The 23,350-nt window shown below is 39.3% G+C and overlaps 2 protein-coding genes across 6 annotated transcripts in view; one reads left to right on the top strand and one right to left on the bottom strand.

Annotated features, from left to right (window-relative positions):
* Positions 1 to 1,737, bottom strand: part of MIPOL1 (mirror-image polydactyly 1) — a 192,850-nt gene extending 191,113 nt beyond the window's left edge. For 3 of the 5 annotated variants that reach the window (XM_083837773.1, XM_083837774.1, XM_083837775.1), the window contains exon 1: positions 1,317 to 1,736. The gene's annotated coding sequence lies outside the window, so the exon portion shown is untranslated. Of the gene's footprint in view, positions 1 to 1,316 lie in introns of all 5 variants that reach the window. The other 2 variants (XM_083837762.1, XM_083837763.1) reach the window with 1 other exon arrangement.
* Positions 935 to 23,350, top strand: part of SLC25A21 (solute carrier family 25 member 21) — a 253,932-nt gene continuing 231,516 nt past the window's right edge. Inside the window, exon 1 of the mRNA XM_083837791.1 lies at positions 935 to 1,341. Coding sequence (XP_083693917.1) covers positions 1,275 to 1,341 — 67 coding nt within the window. The 5' untranslated portion in view covers positions 935 to 1,274. The remainder of the gene's footprint in view (positions 1,342 to 23,350) is intronic.

Below are 23,350 nucleotides of genomic sequence, written 5' to 3'. Positions count from 1 at the left end.
AGTAAGTATCCTCTCACTGTTAGAAAAGGAGAAACATTGAGCTCAGATGAGGCTTTGCTTGAGTTAATAAAAATCAGCAGTATTAGAGGCTGTGAGATATGTGCAAAAAGAGGAAATGGAGAAGAATACGGGAAACCACAGTAGTACTCAGTTAGGGAGAAGACAGAAACTGGAGTCATAAGGAAAAATATTTACTGCTAGATGTTGGCAACCCAGGGGTTTGACTAGTGGAACAGGTTCAGTGATACAACAGGAAAAGCAAAAGACCACCTGTGATACTGCATCTGCTTTTGGAGGCTCCAAATCCATAAAAGCATTTAGGTATTGAGTTGCTGACTAAGTGTGTAAGCTGTAGTTTATTAACCTAAATGTTGTTACGAATCTGGCACTCAATATAATGTATCTCTGCCCTGAGGCTAGATGTCCTTGGTGCTCCACATCCATACAGGTAGCCTGTCTTCCCCTTCCATTGCATAGCCTCTCCCACACAACCTCTGCAGAAGAGCCTTTGGCCCGCATCATCCCCTTGTTGTTTCCTGGCATCTTCTGGAAAAGCGCTGGTTGGCCTAAGCAAGAATAATGCTGGGGACTGTCAAAACCAGGACTGATTGTGTCCCAATGCTGGAGCCTATGGCATGTTTACTTTACCAAGAGGAACCAATGGGTCCACATAAGACCTGTAATAGCCACTTAAAAGACTTGGGTCCAACAAACACTGAAGAGCTAGAACCAAAGTCCAAAGGTTTTCAAAGTACAGTATGTTTCTGAAAGACGATGGGTGAACCAAACGGCACCCCCGATCCCTCCTGGAAGTAGAGCACGGGGGAATTTGTGGGCGTTCGCCGTGTGGAGAGCAGGACTGCAAGAAGTTTGTGCTGTAAAGCCCCAAAAGGGGAGCGAAAGCCCAAGGTGTGTGGTGACAGACCTTCCCTGTCAGTCCCCTGACAGGACACGACCGCCGTCCCCAGCGCGGGGGATGCCGGCGCCTGCTGCTCCGCTCTCCGGGCTGGCAGCGGGTGGAGAGCCCGATCCCGGCCGCCACCAGCAGGAGCTGCGAGCCCAGCCCTGCCCTCCGCCCGCGGGCTGCCGAAGGCCGCAGCGCGGGGCTCGGCCCTGCCCTGCCCGGCCGCGGTCCCCCCGCCGATAACCGCGGCCCCCCCGGCGATAACGGCGGCCCCCGCCTCCCCCCGGCTCTGCCCCCTCCCGCCCCGCGCCATCTCGGCCCCGGCTCGGCAGCCGCTCTCCGGCCGCCCGTGCCCGCCCCGCGGCTCAGCATGGCTCGGCAGCCCGCGGGCTTTCTTCAGGAGGCCTCTCACCAAATCGCCGCCGGAGGCTCGGCGGGTAAGTGGCCGCTTCCCTCCCGCGGGCCCTCAGCCCTTCCCGCCCCGCACCGGCGCCCCGCCGGGCTGAGGCGAGGCCACCGTCCCGTTGCTCTCCTCAGGGACAGGAGCGGCGGGGACCGGCCCCGCTCGGCGGCGGCTCCTCCCCCGGCGGGCGGCCCCGGGGGTCCCGGGGCAGGGGGGCAGCGCTGCGGGGCTGCTGCTGCGACTCCTGCGAGTATGCAGGAGTGTGCAGACCCCCTCTGCCCGGGGGCGGGCATCCCCCGGGGCTCGGTGTATCGCCCTGGAGCACACCCCGCGGCCCCTCGGGTGATAAGGCCGGCGGGCGAGTCCCGTTAAACCGCAGCAGCCTCCGGTGGCCCTCCGCGAACTGCGGTGGGGGGTTCCCCTGTGGGCTGCAAGCCACGCGTGTCGAAGCCACGTACTTCTGTCTGTCCGTGCCCAATGAAAGCACTGGTGGTTCAGTTTCTTGTTTCCCCTAAGTAAGAAGCAACCTAAAATATTGACGTGAGCCTACAGCGTGGCGAGTGTTTGCACAACGGCTCGCTGTTGCAGGGTATGTTTGTAAATCCCGTTGGCATTTCAGCTATGCACTGTGTTTTAATTGTTCTTTAGTGTCTCTTTCAGGGTCACGGCACTGTTTTGCCGTGTTGTGTTTTATGTGAAGGACGGCAGCCGTGCTTTATGTAATGCCCTGGTTAACACATGAGCGGCACTCCCTTCCCTCTAATTCCCTGGCTCCCACTAAACCCACTCCCGTGGGTTCCTGCCCCCAACACTCATTTGTGTGCTTCCTCTGTGTGCTCCTGACTCTGCATAGCCTTTGTTTTCAGCCCTCTGCTTTGGCACAGAGAGGCATCACACCAGAAGCAGAGAGGTCAGCCCTCCGGGCCCTGCCAGAGTACTGGATTTACATAGCTCTAAAAATCCTAAAGCATTTTTAGGTTCTGCTCGGTACCATCCCCCTCTTCCCTTAGAAGAGAAAGGAAGGGTTTAATCTGCACCAGCCCCTTAAAGTCCCTTCGTATCTGGAGAGATACCAAGATGTTTTGCCAGCAGATGTTCTGCAAGAGGACAGATTTCTCTGCCCATAGCTGAGGGTCTGTACGTTACTGATTCAGACTGATCTAACTCAGTATCTGTCCATCCTCTGAAGGCAGCCTGCTTTCTTTACAAGCACCGTTCTTTGTTCACAGAGGTACAGGCAGTTTGGCTAACATACTGGAAATAAAATTGTCACTGAGATGAAGGCAGAGTCCTACAGAAGGACTAGAATTGGAAAACAGAAGTGTGTTTGGGGGTGATGAACAGAGAGGATGGAAACTATTTGCACTTACCTGGTAGGCTTAAATGCTAAAGTGACAGCATTCTCCTTTCAAGGAGACAACTAATCTGCACCTAACACTTTTTATTATTTATTTATTTATCTAAATATAATAAGGAAAGCCTATTGAATCTAATCCAGAGATATGCTCTTAAGGTGCTTGCATACTTTTTCTTAGTCTCCGGTCAGACAGGTGCCTTAACTCTATCACTAACCTTAAATCTGTCCAGAGATCTCTACTCACTGCTTTTGAAATAAATAAGGATTTTTCCTTACTTCTTAACAATAGCATCGTGTCTGAGGGATTGGTAAGTCTATGGCTCAAAGTGAGGGTTTTAAGGTATTGGAGGGAAGTGGATCAAACTTGAAAATTAACTTTCTTGGCACATGCTTAGAAGCTCGGTGGTGTACTTTGTGATTTAAAGAGAAGACAAACGAGGAAGGCCATAGCTTTGAGGTCTTCAGGCCAATGGTTAAATTTCAGACAAGTGTGGATCTACCATAGAGAAGGTGAAAGCAGAAATGAAATGATGGAGGGCATGAGTTCCTGAGAGTGTAATTAGTATTTCACCCTTGTAAGGAACTTGGTTGCATGAACTTAGTTTTCCAATATCTGTTTTAGACACCCTACATGCTTTTGGCTGCCTTTGCAGAAGGGCATAAGGCTCTTGTAGAGCTTTTGTCGTGTTTAGTAGCCTCATGTGAATGTCACAGATATCCTAGACTGTCTTCTCTACCTGTACCACAGAGTGGTATTTAGTAGGAAACTGAAAAAAATGCATATGATGGTGAATTGATGAATATATTTTTAAGAAGTACTGGTAATCTTAACTCACACAGTTCAGAAAAAAAAAAAAAAAAAAAAGGAGAGGAGAGTAGGAAGCTGTAAGGAAGGTGCCATAATTTTGTGTCTTAGTCAAAACAGTGATAGGAAAGTAGCCAGGTAGTCAGGGAATGAATTGTACAACAGAGCGGGTGTAGTGAAGGGTCAGAAATACTGTCTGCATATGTAAAATGAGACATTATTTAGCATCTGCGTGTCTGATGCAAAAGGATCTGATAAGACGTGATTCTGCTAGGTCAAGTGGAAAATGATTACAGATAAGCCTAAGCTGTCAGAACAGGAAGAAGGGGATTTTTGAAGCTTTATGGAAGATGACGGGACTTGTTCATGTACTTAATAAAGAGAGGGGAAGGGGAAAAAGAAATCAAGCATGACCCCTAGTCAACAAGACTGATAAAATAGAAGATACTAGTATGCCAAAGTAAGGAGAAATGAAAGTATTCAGTGTTGAAAAAGAAAAGATTTAAACAGACTGTTGGCTGACTGAGACATTTCTAAGTTAAAGATAAACTCGAGTGGTGCTCTGATATTACTGAACTGTAGACCTCAGGCGTGACGGGATCTCAGGCCTACTTCATGTCCATGGCAGGGGGGGCATCTGCTTCTGGGTGGCTCACAGCTTGACTTCATATCAAGTTGAAAGCTCTGCTTCCCGAGGGTGAACTCAATCTCAGGTACGAAGTCTTAGTCTTGGCATATTTTTTCCTGTTGCCATTTCAGTTTGCTCCCATCTTTCAGATTCCTGAGTGGAGGTCAATGCCATAACTGAAAATACTTGATTTTGTTTGCTTGCCTTGGTGTATGATTGCAGCGAGGAACAGGAGGTTGACTGAAACGGAACTGGGGCCCTTTATTGTTAAGCTTGGTCCCTTCCAGTACAGTGAGCTGATGGCATGCTCCTTTTCTCTAGCGGTTGATTGTACTGAGGCATGTGTGGCATGTACAGCAAAAATTAAACAAAACAAAATCTTTAAACTGTAAATCTCATTGCAAAAAGAAGAACTTAGGAATCTGTAACTCCAGGATTGCTATATATCTAGGAAACCTAAAGGCTATTTCAGCAGCCAAGTCAATGAAGGGCTAAAGTCACAGAAGAATCATTTTTCTAATTCATAAAGATCAGAAGAGCATTGTTTTTTCTGCCAGCATGGAAAAGGCAGAAATTAAAGAAATAAAGTAATGTTGCATGCAAAGTCAATGGAAATGTCCTTCCAGAGAAAGAGGAATTGAATACTGCAAGTTACACTGTGTGATACCTGGGTAGATTTGCCGTGACATGCTGGGAACTGTCCCTTGAGTCAGTATGAATGATGAATCACAGAATCACAGAATCGTCTAGGTTGGAAGAGACCTCCAAGATCACCTAGTCCAACCTCTGACCCAACACTAACAAGTCCTCCACTAAACCATATCACTAAGTTCAACATCTAAACGTCTCTTAAAGACCTCCAGGGATGGCGACTCAACCACTTCCCTGGGCAGCCCATTCCAATGCCTAACAACCCTTTCAGTAAAGAAGTTCTTCCTAATATCCAACCTAAACCTCCCCTGGCGAAACTTTAGCCCACTCCCCCTCGTCCTGTCACCAGGCACATGGGAGAACAGACCAACCCCCACCTCGCTACAGCCTCCTTTAAGGTACCTGTAGAGTGCGATGAGGTCTCCCCTGAGCCTCCTTTTCTCCAGGCTGAACAATCCCAGCTCCCTCAGCCACTCCTCGTAAGACTTGTTCTCCAGACCCCTCACCAGCTTCGTTGCCCTTCTCTAGGCTCTCTCGAGCACCTCCATGTCCTTGTAGTGAGGGGCCCAAAACTGAACACAGTACTCGAGGTGTGGCCTTGCACCTGGCATGAAGTGCAAATGTCATCTTAAACAACTGCACAGATGACCCTTGGCTGAGTGAAGTAGCTGAATTTGGTTACCTGGAAGGTTATAGGATGCTGTTGCTTGGTATAGGTGTGTATTTAATAATAATAATAAAGGCTGCAGAAGGAAACAATTAGCTAAAACCATAGGTAACATAAATAGAAAGTAAATATAAATGAGCTTTTATGTTCAGTTCTTTTGCTCCCATACACTTTCAAATAAATAAGATAAACATCTTTATTTTTGAAGTTAAAATGTTGAAGGGTTTATTTATTGTATGTAATAGGTGATAAATACAAAGATGACATGTCTGTCAAATCCGTAATATTGACTGGATCTTTAAGTACTTTTTTTTGCTGTAATTCAGCATGTTTCTTTTGCTAATTCCATGTAATAAATTATCATGAGTTATTGGCCTCCTGTTATTGCAAGATGAATATGCAAAAGTCGGTATAAAATGAAGTTTGGTTGGTTGCTTTTTAAAGAAAAGCATTTACTTGCTATGTAAGAATAACTGGAGCTGGTCTTTTTTTCTCATTCTCCTTATTTTCATGAAACAGCAGGATTTCTGCCTGTCTAGACCTCTTGGCTTTGATTTTTTCGGAAAGAGTTAGGTTTCCAGCTGCATTGAAATCTAATAGGATTTGGGAGTCTAATTCTCTTAAGCTCCTTTGAAAGTCCAAACCTTTTCTTTTGAGAGGTGTTTTATTTCAGGAGTAGACAAAGTTGATTATCCTGGATTGCAGCAACTCCTTTGAACCAGATCTATAAGCAGGAAAGCCAATCATCAGAGTAAGAGTGTTGGATGCAAATATAACATTGAAAGCAGTGTTTGGTCCTCCTGTCACTAGAGGCATTAGGCAGACAAAAATCACTGCAAGGTATGCCAGCCAGCATAAGCTGTGAAACAACTTAAGTAATAGTTGTACAGGAAACACTTTCAAGCAGCTGGAAAATCAGCTAATTCTTTTTTTTTTTCTTTTTTTTTTTTTTCTTTTTTCTTTTTCCCCAAGGTGTTCAACTAATTTGTTTTGATTATTTTGCTGACATTTTTCTGGAAACTAATGTTAGGGTAACTGTTCAGTGTTTTCCTAGCTGCTTTTTTCTTGCCTTTAAGCCAGACTACTGGCATTCACATAGTATTTAAAATAATCACTTAATGCTCAGCGGTAGTTTCAACTATCTAAGTTTATAGCTAAAGCTATTAAATATCTTGATGTGAAACCATAATGTTTTAAAGCGCTCAAACGTTCCTGTTTCTGAAGTCTCTTAAGACTGAAATATCTGAGACAACAGTATGTGTTCATTGTCTTTCACCATTTGTACTGAACTGGCATTTTGGACATTAACAAAAACTGTTTGTGTTAACAAACTAAGGGTGGGAATCAGTCAAATAGTACTAGTTTCAAAGAAACATCTTACAAGCTAAATTATTTCCAAATAATGTGCTTGTAAATGCACCAGTAAAGCCAATTTTCTTGGCTAGGCTACCTTCTCAGCTAGGCTCAGGTAGCAAGTATCCTGAATTTCCACAAGTATCCTCTCAGAAACCTGGAAGTTTCTATTCTAGGAATAGTCAGGAAGGTAAGAGGTGGAAGACAGCCATCACCCCACAATGTGTTTTACAAAACATTCTGAAAAGAAAATGTGAAAGATCTTTGCAAAGTCTATGAAACCCCCACTGCTTTCAGCATTGAGCAGTTCAGGGAGGGAGTGCGGTGTTCAGGCCAGTTTGGGACTTCAACGGATCCCAGGAATAAGGAACCGCCACCGTGGAAGCTCACAGAAACTGATGCTTGTTGTAAAGGCAGTATGGTTGAATTGCTAACTGCTGTTTCTTGGTCACTTGAAAAAAGTCTCATTTTGCCTGTTTTTTTATTCAATGAGAACATACCTATGTGCAGCAAACCAGTGCACAGAGCAGCTAGCTGAAAGCATGCGGAATGCCAGGAAGCAAAGCAATTGCAATTTCTTTGCATCCATTGCAGCTTATCAAACATTATTTAATTCTGTAAGTAACATTTTCAGCTTCTGAGCCTCTCCCTTTCTGCCCACAAATGATACTGAAAATTCACCCCTGAATCTGAAAGACAGGTTGGACCATTTGCTTTGTGTGCATCTTCCTTATTTAAAGGTGTTGTGGGGTTGCTTCAGAAAACTTGTTTAATTTTAGTGAAAACTAATGAAATCCTCATGGACTTTCATTCACTATGCTGAAAAATCCTATCAATTTTCAGACATTTAAGTAGTTTGAAGAAACAATATCCTTGCAAGATAGTTTAAATAGAACAAATGAAAACCTTTATATGTTGTGTGTTGGGTGAACTGATTTTGTTGGATCTGTTCAAAGCAGTGCCTTAAGAAGATACGAAAATCCTGCCTGGAACTCCTAAATGTTTTTCTAGCTATGCATTTTTAAAATTTAATAGCTTTCGTATGGGGATTAAGATACGAAGATGTAATTTTTAAGTACATGTTTATACAACTGCGATAAAAACTAAAAAGCTGTAAGACTTAATAACTTTTGTCTTGACACCTGCTGTATGCTTATTACTTCCTGTGGAAGCTGGGACCTTGAAATGAATATTACTATTTAATTTTTTTTTTTTTTTTTTGGTCTGTGGACCCAGGAATTGCTCATAACAAACTTATTTTTTGAACATGGGGATTAATTCTCAAACTAAGCTAGTGTTGCTTTGTTTCACTGTTGGTTTGAGTGGATAAAAGGAAAGTAAATGGAAGAATCCTGCAGCCAGAACTCACCAGTACCATTCTGTCTTTGTTCCAAGAGAAAATCTGGGGAAAGTAAGTAGTTGGCAAGCTAGTCAATGGTGACAAAACATAGTAAGCACAAAACGGCTGTGCAATAGACATTTATCATTAAGATTTTATAACATAAGCCTGAGGGTTTTGAGAAAAGTTATGTATTTTCTACTGTTATCTTCTACTATGAGTTTTTTTTTCTCCAAAAAATAAATCAAAACAAACAAACAAACAAACAACCACACAAAGCCCCAAAACTTAGAGTAATGGTGGTGATCTATAATTATTTGCTCTGTTACCCACAAGGTGGCAGTGTAAGACTAGAATAAAATGCTCAATGTGTGGCAGATGAATGAGAAAGGACGTCGAAGCTGTTGCAGGTGAGAAGATTATGATATGGGAATTTGGATAATAATTCGTGAAAGCAAAGCTAAAAGTCATAAAAAAAATCACCATCAATAAATACTGATTTCATATATGTGCTGCAAAAACTGAATTTGGCTTTCCTTAAGTCTACAGAATCGTAAACAGAAATCTGCAGAAGATTGTAAACAGACTGTTATATCACTGATAAAGGTCAAAGGGTGGTGCTAAGGCAAAGGTACCACATAGAAGTCAGAAAACCTGGGATGGACTTCTGGCCCAATGGAATCAATATGCAACTAGCTACCAATTTCCAAGGGAAGGAATTTGGCTGTTGATTATTTTAATTTTACCATAGATTTCATAAACAAAATTGAGACCAGGGTGTTACAGGCTGCTGTAGGCATATGCTAATTTCTTTCAAGTATTAATAGGAATGTGACCTACAGCAAAGCATAAAAACTTGCAGATATGTATTTTTTTTTCAGAACAAACTCAGAATATTTTATTGCAAACAGTGTTGGACAAATTAGTCAGATTTCCAAGTTAGAGTATTATAGAATAGTATGTACTATGTATGTACTATGTATGTAAAACCAAATACATAGGTTAAATTATTAATGACATTAATTAAACTATGATGACATTATGATATTAAAACATATGATATTATGTCATCAAAATTAAATTATTATGTCTATTTTAACATTTATAGGCAAAAGAATCCATTGTCTGCAAAAGCAGTTCTGAGAAGTTGATACATTTGTGGCAAAGATTATATTGGGTTAAAAAATATTTTTTCATTACTGCATTTGTTGTTTCATTAGTTGTGCTTAGTGACCAATATTCACATTCATTTCCAAATAAAATTGTCGTACCACGTGGAATAAGGATACAATTCTAAAGTGTGCCCTTTGATAGCAACATATGTGGTTCTGTTGAAGCGTTCTAGAAAGGAAAATGAAAACTGATGGTGATTATTTCTGTGTAGGGATTTTTGCCCATTAAGTGATATTAGAAGTTTTCCCTTAACTGTACCTCAGTTTCTGTGATATTCCTTTCGATGTCCTTACGCTTGCAAGCATCCATTCTTATGCTAGTTACATTTCTATTTCAAACTAGCACAACAGTATAAGATCCACAAAATCATACCACTGAAACTGGAAGAACTCATCAGTTGCTGCTGGCCTAACTGTCAAAATTCGCTCTGAAAATTTTTCTTATTTACCTAAATGTCTCAGACTGACCTAAATACCATGATTAAGGTTGGTATGAATTAAAAGTGCTGAAAGAAGTGAAGATGATTAAGAGGTAAAAAACAAACAAACAAAACCTCAGCTAGTAATGTGACTGCTAGAATCTGGAAGTCTTGAAAGTCAGTCATGCAATGGACTGTTAGAACTGACATTGCTTCCATTATAGGAATACCTCTAAGTATTTTCCTGTAGCTGCATCTTGGTCAGAGAAAGCCTTATGTCTGTTCTGCTTCAACCAGAGATGAAAACGTGTGATTCTGATAGTTGGCTGGGTTTGTAGTGGGTTTATAATCAGAAGCTCTCACTCTTTGATGCTTAATTATCATTTGTACAAGAAAAATGTTAAACTTCAGTCGTTATAAAATAGTTTCTGTACTCAGGTTCTGTAGTTCACATCAGCCGCTTTTGTTGTGGAAGTTGAAAGGTAAATAGTTGCAGGAAAAGCACCTGTCATTTTTTCCTGCAGCAAGTCTTGTCCTGAGGACTCATTGCATTTTAAATATAATATCACTAACAGCTGGAACACCTAAGGCTGAACTACCTGTAGTAGTGATTTCCTGATGGGAAAATACTGCTATATCTGAGAGGGTCTGAAGTTTGTTGAGAACCTATACACGGGTTGTTCCCAACCCATACAATAAATAGGAAAGGAAACATGGGAGTAGTTGCCCTTTAGATAAGCTTTTCAATCAGTAAACTACACTGTTAACAGCTGTTTTGTTTTTTTTTTTGCTTTTTTTTTTTTTCCCCTCTATCCCTAGTGTTGTCAGACAGGCATAATAGTGCGAACAAGAGTTGTTGCGTTGTTCATGCTTCACATCCTAAACTCTGCATCCAGCACTCTTTTTAGACTTCTGTGATCATATCCTAGGTAGCATCTGTTTCTCCTAGATGTTCTAGTTCACCCTTGGAACAGCTTCTCCTTGAGAAGAGTTTCCCATCAAAAAATAAAGCGATTGGCATTATTTGGAGAGGAAAAGAATTTTGGAAGAACCTGGGAGCTCTGAGAGTCCTCAGAGTCCTGCTCTTCACTCTCATTTCATGATCTGTGGCTACAGAGCCAAAGCAATTAATGTTTCAAGGTAGTATTGTGTTGTATGGATGACTGCTCCATTCTATTCTCTGAAATGGGACTGGGATTTAGAATGGGGTTAGGGCTGCTGAATTAACTGGGTGAGCCATGGCAGATTTACTTATTTTGCCTGTTAGTAAAAAAATTTAAATAGTAAACCTGGAATGCTAGGAGGTTACTAAGATGGTCTTTGCTTAAAACAGCTTCTACTGTGTTTTTTTTTTGTTTGTTTGTTGGTTTTGTTTGTTTGTTTTTTTTCCCTAAACAACGAAGAAAATAACTATCAAGATGCAATATGTTTTATCTGGCATATGCTTCCTTAGTGTAAAGTGTGATGATGGATATCCTAGATGACAAAAAAGAAACAAATCAACCCCTTTTCCTGATTTGTCAGCAAGGTTTTCTCCTTTCTGCAAAATTATACATCTTAATAAAAGAAGAAATATAGCATTATTGATTAGACATTTCTAAAGGGAAGGAAGAAAGCATATGGGCTGTCTTTCTGCAAATATTAAACAATGAATATTGTTAGAGACTAGACTAAATGGAAAAAAAATGTCTTATTTAGAGTATGAAACTCGTCTAGGTTAATGTCCATAAAGTTTAAATTAGTTCAGACTTTTCTTATTAGAATAAATGTTTCCTTTTAAAAAGCATGATAATCATAATCAAGACTAAATTTGTTCTGTTATTTATTTTCAAAATGATTGTACATGTTTAGCAGACTTTTGATTTAAATCCCTAGGGATATATTGGAGACAGATGTTTAGATGACCTCATGTTTAAAGTAAAGTTATATTTGGACACTAGATTAAATTTTCCTTAAAATCTTTCCTTATACGTTAGACTGTGGAGGGGTGCAGAAAGTATTGAATGATTTATGTTGAAAAGATATTACTTTATTTTTAAAATAAGTTACTGGAGTTCAGTAGATTTTATTTCAGGGGACCCTCAAAAACACAAAATGTCTGATTATGAAACAGCATATTTAAAAATGAAAATATTGTTTCTGGTTGGAGAGCTAAATGGGAAACAGACTTTTTTTAAAGTTCCTTGAATTCAAATATAAATTTACCATGTCATTTATACCTTCCACCATAGCTTGTTAAAGACTACAGTAGAGCTTGTGCAGTCTTCAGCTGATATTACGTTATAATAGGACATAACAGTAGCTAGTATTTTTACTGCTTTCTGGTTTTGAATGGCTAAGGAATAGTTTCTATCCAACTGTAGTTAGCGTCATTGTGTTGGTGGCTATGATGATTCTAGAAGTTACACTGAACAACATTTTGGAAAAAAACTCTTCAATATTTCATCAAGTCATAATTATCAAAATTGGCTAGTTGAAAATATATTGATTGACAGATAAAAATAAGTCTCTTCAGTCTTTTGAAGTTTATAGGCAACACTCGCTGTTAATGCATTTGGTTAGATAAACAAGTTACTGAGCTGCTGGAATTCTGCCCTTTATAGTAATAACTGAAGTATTGTACTAATAGATGTATAGCTATTCTTGCCACTGCTGAATATTTTTCTTCCTAATTACTACTTACTGCCAAAATTTACTCTTCTCTGTAGCCTGATGCAAAGGTTGCACTAAAACATTAAAAAGATTAAAAAAAAGATTAAAAAAAGATTAAAAAGATAAAACATTAATTGGATGCTTGGCACTTGGACTGCAGATACCTTTTGCCCAGATACCATATGAACATTTCTGTGAGGCAGCCTTTTTTACTGTTTTCAGTCATTTAGGTTGATTAAGATGGTGGATGTAGCCAGCAGAGCTGGAAATCTGTTTTGTACTGAGTGGATCTTGTTAAATTCAGGCAGCAGATGAAGCATTTTTCACTGTTCTCATAGAGGTCTGCTGGGTTAGAACTGGAGTAGTCCTCTCCCGGAAAAAACAAATTTTCTTGCAGTACTTGGAGGCTCTTCTTTCTTGTAAGAGTGGATATTGGGTGAACACTGGAATAAAAGCCATATGCCGACTTCACAAAGGGAGTGGAGGGAGGAGACCTCATCCTGTTCCTGAAAAATGAGGTTTCATTCTGTCTTGTCTTTCTAGGGCTCATTGCTAGTAGGTGAGTGCAGATAGAGAAAGGTACATCAGGCACGGGCAATAACTATTTTGAACAGCATGGATCTAATTAAAGCCTACTGAAGGAATGTTGGTACCCATGTGATGCCATTACTGTAAGCAAATATTATTTTGTTTATCTTCTTCTTCCTGAATCAAGATTTGGGCTTTAGCTTCTAACTCTGGAAAATAATAGCAAACATTCTTCAAAAAATCAATGAAAACCAAGTGTTTTGCATAAAAAACAGGATGACATCTAATATTTCACACATGAACCAAAAGAAAATATTACCCATTTTTGAAGTGGTATATAAACAGAACTTTTCTATATCAGTAGGCATAAGAATTCAAGCTTTGTTTATTGATTTGGAAAACCTGTAAAATGTATAATTCACCATGTATTTGAACTTTTTGGTATCATTTCCTCTGTAAGATTGTGCTCACCTGGAATTCAAATATTTCTGGCAGCTAAAGAATAAACAGCAGGATCACAAGCAAAAGTATTTTGGGAAATTAATAGCAAAAAATAAATTGATGTAAAATTAAAGTCTATACAAACACAAATATCTTCTGCAGACTTTCAAAAAGCAAGAAGTGGCAATAAAATTGGAGCAGGTGGTCCTTAAACATCCACTAAAAATGTCACTTGTCAAAATTCTTGGAACAAAGATAAGGGGCAGCGTAGAACGAACTTCTAAACATTTGCTGGATAAACTAGTTTTACAGCGTTTTGGTTATGTATTGTCCACAAATAGATTTTCTACATTCAGAAATGTTCTTTAGGGGCATTACAAGAACATTGATCAGTTTAGACTTGCCCTAAACTTTTAAAATGAACTAGTCATTTGCTTGGTCTTGCAGAGTCAATGCTTGGAATTAGGTTGAATAACTTGGGCAACAACTCCTGTGCTTGTGTAGTATGATCCCACCTTTCATTACATGATAGCCTTTTCCTTTTTCTCCATATCAATCTATATTTTGTTCAATAAACAGAATGAATAATGGCTGTTCTATTTAAATACTCATTATCTTCTCATTTAATGTGCTGTCACTTACATGTACATTTGACTATTGATTATGCTTGAATCTTTTTATTCTACTTGAGTATTTTCACTGAAGATTTCAGGTGGTGTGCAGAGATTTGTAGGAATCATGGTTCCTCAAGATGGGCACCTGCAAGTAAATTAGACATGTTCACTGACATCCTGTGAATGTCTTGTGAAACCTGTAGAGAAATGGGACATAATCCTGGAGGGAGGAGAGGGAAATAACTGTCTTAACTGTTTTTTTTTTTTTGGTTGTTTGTTTTGTATTGTTTTGTTTTTTCTTGCTTGTAGTCCTTTGTGTCCTTATCTATGCATCTTCCAACTGTTTTTAAGAACAGAAGGGACCCTAAAGACAGGATGTTACTCTGCTATTTGGACTGAGCCATGTGCATTCTGTGCACAGAATGAGGGTAGCATCCTTCAGGGAGAAACACTGCAGTCAAGTAGAGATGGTATATCAGTTGCTGCAAGCTCAGTCTTAAACTGGTCTTTTTCTGTTCAGTCTTAATCCTTGTTTCCTACATTTTAATTCATGTTTGTAACTGCACCTAGAACCTTAATAAAGAACCTGTGAAGATCTGAAAAACTCTGATGGGAGAATCAGCTGTGTTTAATAAATCCCCTTTTCAGGGGGACATCACTAGGGCTGGAACCGTATTTAGTTCAACTGGAATAAGGATAGCTTACTTTGTCTTTATTTTGACTACAAACTCTATAGTTAGGAAATTAAATTCAGACAGAGGAATAAATCATTGTATTGCATTTTGTATTATAGTTGAACTGTTTGTAAAACTTGAACATATTTTATATTTATGTTTGCTAATTGTTTTGTAAACCCTTCAGTATTCAGGTTTGTAATATAAATAGTTTTGACTAAGGGCAAGATTTAGACTGCCTGCACTCTGCCTAAGCAAAAATTGGGCGCCTGCGGCTTGTGGAACAATTCAGAACAGACCCGTGAGATTCATGAGACCAGGGAAAGACTTGGGACCCTCCTTGGCTTAGCCTGTAGCCCAGGAAACTGAGAAACCAAGAAAGTCCTTCTTTCCCTGAGTCTTTTCTACTGGGCTGCAGAACTGGGTTCATTCTTGTTCTTTTTATGGTCTTTGAGTCTTGTAGTTTTTACGTGGTGATGCACGCTCAACAGGAGGGTAGCTGAATATGCAGTGGCCCTGATGGTGAGTGAAGTCCTCTGAAAAATGAAATGACAGACTTAAGTTATTTTTTTTAAGCTGAGGAGAACCTCAGACATAACTGTCCTGCTTTCTGGGCCCTGATGCATTAACTTTTCATGTGTACTTTCAGGGGAACTGGCACTCCTCAGTTCTAAGGGTATGCAGGTGCCTAAACCATGAGACTGATCAGTATCTAAATTCCTTTGAAATCAACGGAAGTTACTATTTCCCTGGTATCTCTTTTGACCTGTATTAGATCTGCACAAGGTCTCCTTTGGTATCCAGCATGTCCATCTGTTCACCAGCTCCCAGTGGCTGCTCCATGGATGTGTACAGGACTGAACTGCTGAGGAATTATCTCACTGACTGCAGGCTTGGGTGCTGTGAAGTGTCCTGCTGCAGCCAGGCAGCGACCTTCTAAGTTTGCAGTGCGTAGGCTGATATCCCAGAATTATGTAGGCAAATAACTTTAAAATGAAACTTTCCAATTCGAGTGTCTAAAACTGGATGCCTAGAAGCATATATCAAGTATTTCATTATGACAGGCATTATTTTTAATCACAAATCACTGAAGTCTGCAGGAATAGAATGGGGCTGGCAAAGTATGCTCCTATCTGGTAGGAATGACTGGTAAAGGGCTCCCTTTACCCAGAGGCTTTGGAAGTTTTGTTTGATGAAAAAACGTCAATTGATTTAAAAAAAAAAAAAAAGAAAGAAAGATATCAAAGACGAGAAGCTATAATGATATTGGAAAAAAAAATATTTTGCCTTAGTTTTAAGCAAAACCTTCAAAAGATCGTCACATGCTGCTTATAGAACAATAAAAAAGTTTTAAACTGGAAGAATTTTCACTTTATACCAAGGTATGCAAGTTTTCTTTAGTTGAAAGTTTACTTTGCTAATGGAGGATTTTCAAATAAAGTTGACTAATTCTGAATTCCAAGATCTAAATTTTACCACAAAAGATTTTTTGTGTGTATGTGTGTGTGTGTGATAAACTATCACAGAATGCAGATTAATCACAGCAATTACGGATGAACAATATATAATCCATCAGTGAGCTGAAAGCTTGTCTTCACAGTGTTATAAATAGAGAAAGAATAATTAATGGACTGGACAGAGCTTGGACCAGTCTGCATTTCAGAGCTGATCTGTCTTTGAGAGGGGGCAGACCAGCTGACCCCCAAAGTTCCTATCTCACCTAAATTACTGATTCTAACTCTACTACAAATGCTATTTGGTATGAAAAAAAAAAATAGAGAACTGTAAATTTGATACAATCTATTAACTTATATCTCTGAAGTCCTGTACAAAACTTTAACCAATATCCCTTCTTGCATTTGGACATTAAGCTAAAATGTAGGAAAATTTGCTGTCATTTAATAATAAATTTTAAAAGTATTGCACTTCTAAAATGTGCAGCCCATCATCAGGTACTGTTGGATCAGCTGTATTGTGGTCAGTAAAAAGAGCTGTGTGATGCACTGAAGAGCACCATAAATCTCTTTTGGAAAAGTGGTAACAGTTTTATATAAAAGCGTATTTTCCATCCAACAAATGTAAACCTTTACTGCAAGAAAGGAGGAGATCAATTCTGATGTACCGCTGGCACAGGCATCTGTGGCGCACGATAACCTATTGCTTGCTCTCACTGCTTGGGTAACACCAGTCTGCCACAGCTCTGGCCTCATATTTTTGGAGCCCTTTCTTGAATGCAACATTTTTAATGTACGTTATTTCCCATTCTGTTCTAGAACTTTTATTCTCAAACTTGAAGGAAAAGAATATAGTGTTTGATTTTCCATTCACCAAGTTAGATATGTAAAGTCACATGCATGTTGTCATATTTTTGGACATGGCTCCATTGCCCTTTTACCAAAGGATCTGGGGTGCATATCTGGAGGTGTTTTCTCTCTGATTTGTATTCAGTCTGTACACGGTTGTCTTGCTGAGTGAGGAACAGGGTTTCTTGTGGGCTCATAGACAGTACAATAAATTCACAAGAGGTATTTAATAAGTGAGATAAGACTGAAGCAGTCTTCTCTGTCTGAGCCTATTTACACTCAGTTATCTAATCGCATTGCTGTTCCATCTTGACTTCCTGGGTTACACTTTGAAACTGTTAGATAAGAGGACTGTCAATATTTGCCTTAGCAGCTTCTCTGGACAGCTTAGTTATTCCTCCAGTTGTAGCTGGGACCCAGTCAATTTCTCATGTTTTCTATTGAGATTTCCATCCCATATCTATTGGTCACCTTCAGCTGGCTTCGAGTTGGAGGCTGAGCTCCATCTTCTGGGCCTGGATCAAGCACAAGTTTCCTTCCGTTCTTGAGTGTCCAGGGCATATTTGTATTTCTCCCTCATTTGTTGCAGGATGGATGTTGGCAGTGGTCTGACAGACCTGGCAGAGATGTTTGTGCTGTTTCCATTCAGAGTTCCATTTGGGTTTTGCTTAGCTTCTGCTCGGCATCTCTAGGTTTTTCTGAAACTCTTTTTCCCAGATCAAAACATCTTATGTAGAACATCAGATGTGTGAGGTATTTTTCTAACATATGTCCCGCGCCAAGCAGGACCTAAATGGCAGCATGCTCTGAATGTATGCAATTTGTGCTTTGTTTTCCTACGTGTTCTTGCCAGAACCCTGGTGGTATCAAACCTGCTAGTGGGGAAAACATTTTCTGTCAGGAATCTCCCCCAAAGTTTCTCCTCTCGTGTATAATTTAAATATTCTTTTTTCATATCTACAGACAAACTAGGTAAATAAATGGAGGCCCCCAGCTTTTTTCCTACATTTTGTAGCCAGTAAATACACCCACTCGGTTCCTGCCTACAACAATAAAGTCCTCAAACTTGATAGGCAGTCTCTTGTTCCCTATTTACTAAGCATGATCCATGGAAAGATAAAAATGAACGTTTCATGTCTCTTGTGTGCATAGAACTTTCTGGAAGTTTGTCTCACTCTGCTCCTTGATCGGATTAGCCCCATGTTTCAGCTAAGAGTCTATCTTATTTCATGCCAATAGTTTGCAAACTTCCAGCACGAGAAAGGGTGCTTGTCAGTTTGGTGTTTGGGATTTTTTCTGTTGTTATTTTCCTTTACAATTAACTCACATGTTTCTGTTAGGGATGATGTTGCCTGTGCAAGCCCTGTTTCTCTTATTAGCCAAGTGCTACCTATAATGAGAATCTCATTGTACTTTTTAAAATTATTTTTAACTTTTTTTTTTTTTTAATCATTTCTTTCATCCCAGTGGATTTTGTCACTGTCTAGGTTAAAATCAGCACAAACTCAGGGTACATTTAAGTCAACCATGTCACCCTTTTCTGTTGCAAGGTTCCCCATTGACCTATAAAGGAAAGAGGTGGTGCTATTTATCTGTGCTTGTTCTTATTGTGTTAGAAAACTCTTTGAAATGACGCTCAGCCCTTTTAGGGAACCTATCCAAGGGGCTTAGGTGACAAACCTAATTGGTTTAGTTTTCTGTTAGTTTGTTTGCCTGAACTGGGGGAGCTGGCAGGGATAACCAGGCAGTGGAGGAAGAGGAGTTAGTGGTTTTGGTATCAGCTGGCTCATTCAGTTGCTTACTTGTTTTATCAGGCTGCAGTGAGTGCCAAGAATGCTTCAGCTTCTGAATGTCACCCAAAGCTTAACAGATATCAGCAATTTAACTTGCTCTATTGTGGTAGCTAATGAAGCTGTTTGTCACCTTCCATATATACACTCATAGGACCTGCTTCTCAGGTAACCTGAACCCTTAACAAATACCATTAAAAGAAAATACGTATTCAAATAATCCATGCCAGGAAAAAAGGACTTTGCTCAGCTTTGTGTGAGGATTAAGAGGGAAAGAAGGTTTCACTCTGCTTTTTAGGAAAGAGCTTAAGAAACTCTTCTTTGTAGTACTGGTGCACTGATGAACGTGTATGAATCCTGAACTGAGTTTAGGGTCTGGGGAATGGATTTTGGCCTTTGTATTGCACTTTGCTCAGTGTATAGCCTGCTTGACTGTATGTGTGGAAAAAAACAGTGAGTTGCAGCTATGGTGATCAAGTTGCTGGTCTTGTTTCCCAGCACGAGCCTGCCACTAGAAAAACCCATCACCAGAGTTTGTGTTAATCTGGAACACTGACAGATAAACCAAGGCATAGAAGCACTATCAAAAATGTCTTGCCTTGTTGGTCAATTGAGGGCAGGGGGTGATGTTGGAAGTGTGAGGGAATTTATATTTTCACCTCACTAGCTCTATTCCCTTTAGGCTCCGAGGCCACTGATTTTAATGTCTTTCTAGTACATTATCCTGGTTCGTTAAACTTTATTTTTCTGCCTGACAGTACTTTTCTTAATTTGCTCATAAATCTTTAGAAGCCTTTACTTATGTTCTTGTTTGCAGTATTCTGTAATCTTTGTGTGTGATACATGTACTTCAGCATTTAAGGTGGAGATGGCAGTGTTGTGCTTCTTCCCTGTCTTGCATGGAGACAAAAGCAAATTGCAGACGACTGTGGTTCAGCTTTGTCTCTTCGGACTCTCAGGCTGCTGTGTTGTTTTCTGAGTTCATGTGTGCAAGAAGAAGCCTAACCGTGCAGAGGGCTTTGCTATCTGCAAGTTTTTCTATAGGAAGATAACTATGTCGGTCATATGACAGAAGTATTGAAATTAAGCTACAGCAAGTAAAGATCTGTCTGTACGTGCTGCAGGGAAGTATGGTATCAATTGAAAAGTTCCATTAAAAAAACACTTAATTGAAAAACATTTAAATTGAGAATAATTTTATTTCACATAAAGTATTGCCTTTGTTAGTTCCAGCTAAAATGGAAGAGCTTGGATTTTGAGCTGTTCATAGTCTGGAAGTTACAAACTTACATAGTATTTACGACAGTTTTATAAACACTCATGGAAACTATAATATTCTTTTCAGAAAACCATTGTCACTAGGGGGTTAAATGCATCTGGGCACAAACCCATTGGCTTGAATAAGAACCCAATTCTGTGTTTGGAAGACTGATAGTTTAAATGTGTTCTTGGTGGAACCAGAGCAGTGCATCTGAACATCTGGAACTTGGGCCTTGCAGCTGGAAAGCAGCCAGATGCTGACCTTGGTGGTCCTGCACCTGTGGATGCGGTGCCCACCCCAAGTCCCACTGAGGTCTCAGATACCCACACCTTGCACAGTGTCTTCTTGTACACTGAAGTCTGAAGAGCTAAGCACCACTGATTACTTGTGTCTCAGCTTTCTTGTTTTCGTATTAGGAGGTTGACTATATAAGCAAATGTTTTTCAAGTCTCTTACTAACAGATCCTCATAGATGACAGATGTCTCTGTTATTCTACAATGCTTTTTTTTTTTTTTAAAACTTCCAGTTTTCCTCCTTAACTTGTAGTCCTTCCATATTCATTAACTACTTTACAGTTGGATGGTTTCACTGTACCTTTTTTTTTTTTTTCTTCCTAACTCTGAAAGCAAAACTGTGCATCTGTTAATAAGCTGCTACGTCCTAGCGACTCAAACACAGCTATTAGGAGAATTCAGTGGCAACTGTGTAACTTTGAACACCTATTACATCATGAGTAGAAATAAATATTTTTGGAAATATGAAGTCTCGTATAATATGAAAATATAATTTACTGTATATCATTAGTGTACACATTTTTAGTTCTTTATTAGTCTTGAAACTCACATAGACAGTGGTAGTTTTAAGAGCATAACCCTTTATAAATATGTGGTAGAGTTTGTATTGCTATTAGAATTTACCTATTTTATCCTACGAGTGAAGCCTGTGACACTTAAGGCATTTGAAAAAGCTTCACATAAAAAATACGTGAGATGGGGTTGGAAGAGGGGCCAAGTATTTATTATACATTTGTGTTCCACACATACTATCTGTTTCTTCAATGGCTGTGATTGTATTTAACACTGGAGATGTGTCTGCAGTTTGTTCCTTAAAAAATTGATATTTAAGAGGTGGCATCATTCATACCTTCTAGTCCTGATTCCCTGCCTGTCCAACTCCTATTTCACTACTTTAATTTCTATTCCTCTGAAGTAGGAATTTCAGGAAACTGGCTCCAGACCATGTGGAACAAGGTGTATCACTATTCTTGAAACATAAATAATACAGAATACTTTATGATAGTACTACTTGTATGTATGAAATCTATTTGTCTTGATTATTTTTAGAGTTATTATAAAGTAGATTATTGTTCTTTGTCTTCAGTGTTTTACCATTTAAGCTTTTTAAATGAATGCTAAAGCTGTTTCATGGGGTACTTACCACCGTTTTGTTCCTAAAATTCAAGCTCTCTATGAATGCATTGACTCTATTTTTGTTTTCTGTTTCAAGCTCTTGTGTATTAACTGCAAATGTCTGTTCCTTATTTGAAAATTCTGATATACAGGTCTTTTTCTTTGGGTTTCTGCAATAGTGAATGATACATACTGATTATAATCACTTAAAAAAAAAAAGTATTAATCAACTTGGCCTCTTAAAATATTGATGTAGCTTCTGTAATTACAAGTAACTTCCCACCACAGGTAGCTGTTGGTACCACGCCTCATGTGAAAAGAGGAGATCAAAAATCAGTTGGGAAATCCCTACTCTGTATCTGCCTTTGCTGTAGTTATTTTTTTGCTGCATGTGCAATCGACAAGACTAGCAGCAACCATAACCAGTATAGTGATGTCTAAGTTTTCAGAAGATTAGAAACAGTAGCTCATGGGCATGAGCTGTTCATTTCACTCTGTGCTAATGTATTCTAATGATGATGCTTACAAATGCTAACAATTTTGCTTCTCATCAAAGCATGCAAAAAAAAATGAGGGGAAGTATCATGTTATGAAGACATATGCCAGTATTTTCTGAAGCTTGTATGTGCCTGCGATGGCCTGGTAGGACTGTAGCAGGTCAAAAGCAAGTATCTAAAGATGACTGATTTTTTAATAATTCATACTTGGGCATGACTCGATCTTCTGAAGGAGAGATTGTCAGTGTCCAGAAGTCTGAAGTACTATTTTTAAAACGTGCCTGTAAACTGTGCGGGTTATGTTGATCTTTAATTTTATTTGAACTCAAGTATTACATATTTAAAATTATTTTAAATAATGTCCTATGATTTGTCCCTTTGCTAAGCCTGCTCCCATTCTGAGTCCTTATCCCTTCCGGTGAAGGTGTTGCTCACATCTTCCTCTTTGTTAGTAACATGTTGTCTCAACACACTCTGTCCATTTTGATTTACTAGTTAAATTAGCAGATCATTCACTGGTTACAATGATGTATTGTGGCCTGGGCATTCTGTATTTGGATTACGATGTTGCCTTTTGAATAGAGGGGTTGAAAGTTTTAATGTTGGAGACAGAACAATTGCCATCTTGCAGCTGATGTGGATTTTCCCATATAGCAATATACCATTCTTTCCATAGGCAAATATACTCATACAGATTTCGCTCTTGTGCATTTCTGTTGTGAGCACAAATGCAGTGTTTCCATGTAATATAAGTATTGAATATTAGCAGATCAAGGGAAGGTGAGGATTAGTTAATAAAATGTGGATATGCATAACCTTGATTGCTTAAAATGCTTTTATTTTAAATGCTGTGCCTGTTTAGATCACTAATGTATTTTAATTGTTTCCATCTTTCAAAATATATCTAGCAAGTTCAGTTTTTAGTTGTTGTTACACAAATAAACTGGTATTAGATGCATTGCTTTCTTTCTTTCAAACACACTTTCAAATTAGTCCTTAATGTGGTTTGAAGATTTTGCCAACATATTCTTCCAGATCCTTCCCTTGTATGAGGGTGGTTGATTACATCTATCTTTTGGTTTACAAATGCCAATATATTCCAAAGAATGCAAACCCTGGGACCATTTGTCATCACACTTTGATTGTAGTTCACTTCATTATTGTATGTAGGAGGAAAAGCAAACAATTAGATGCCTGAAAAGGGGAGAGGGGTGGAATTGGAGTGTCAGGGCATGCTAAACATTCTTATTGCATTGCATACTTTAACCTCCTATTGTTTTCCCATTGCTTTTAACACTTACATGCCTGGATGTGACAAATACACATATACTGGAGGGAGGGGATAAAATAAATAATAAATAACAACAACTAAACAAACAAAAACCCAACCAACCAAAAAACAAACCAAAAAAATCACAACCCACCACAAAACCAGAACCCTTTGTCTAAATGTCAACGTTCCCAAAACAGTTGAAGGGCTAC

Source organism: Anser anser (genome assembly GCF_964211835.1).
Source record: "Anser anser genome assembly, chromosome: 5".
Taxonomy (NCBI): Eukaryota; Metazoa; Chordata; class Aves; order Anseriformes; family Anatidae; genus Anser; species Anser anser.
The sequence above is the reverse complement of the archived record's forward strand: the minus strand, read 5'-3'. Positions and strand labels throughout refer to the sequence as shown.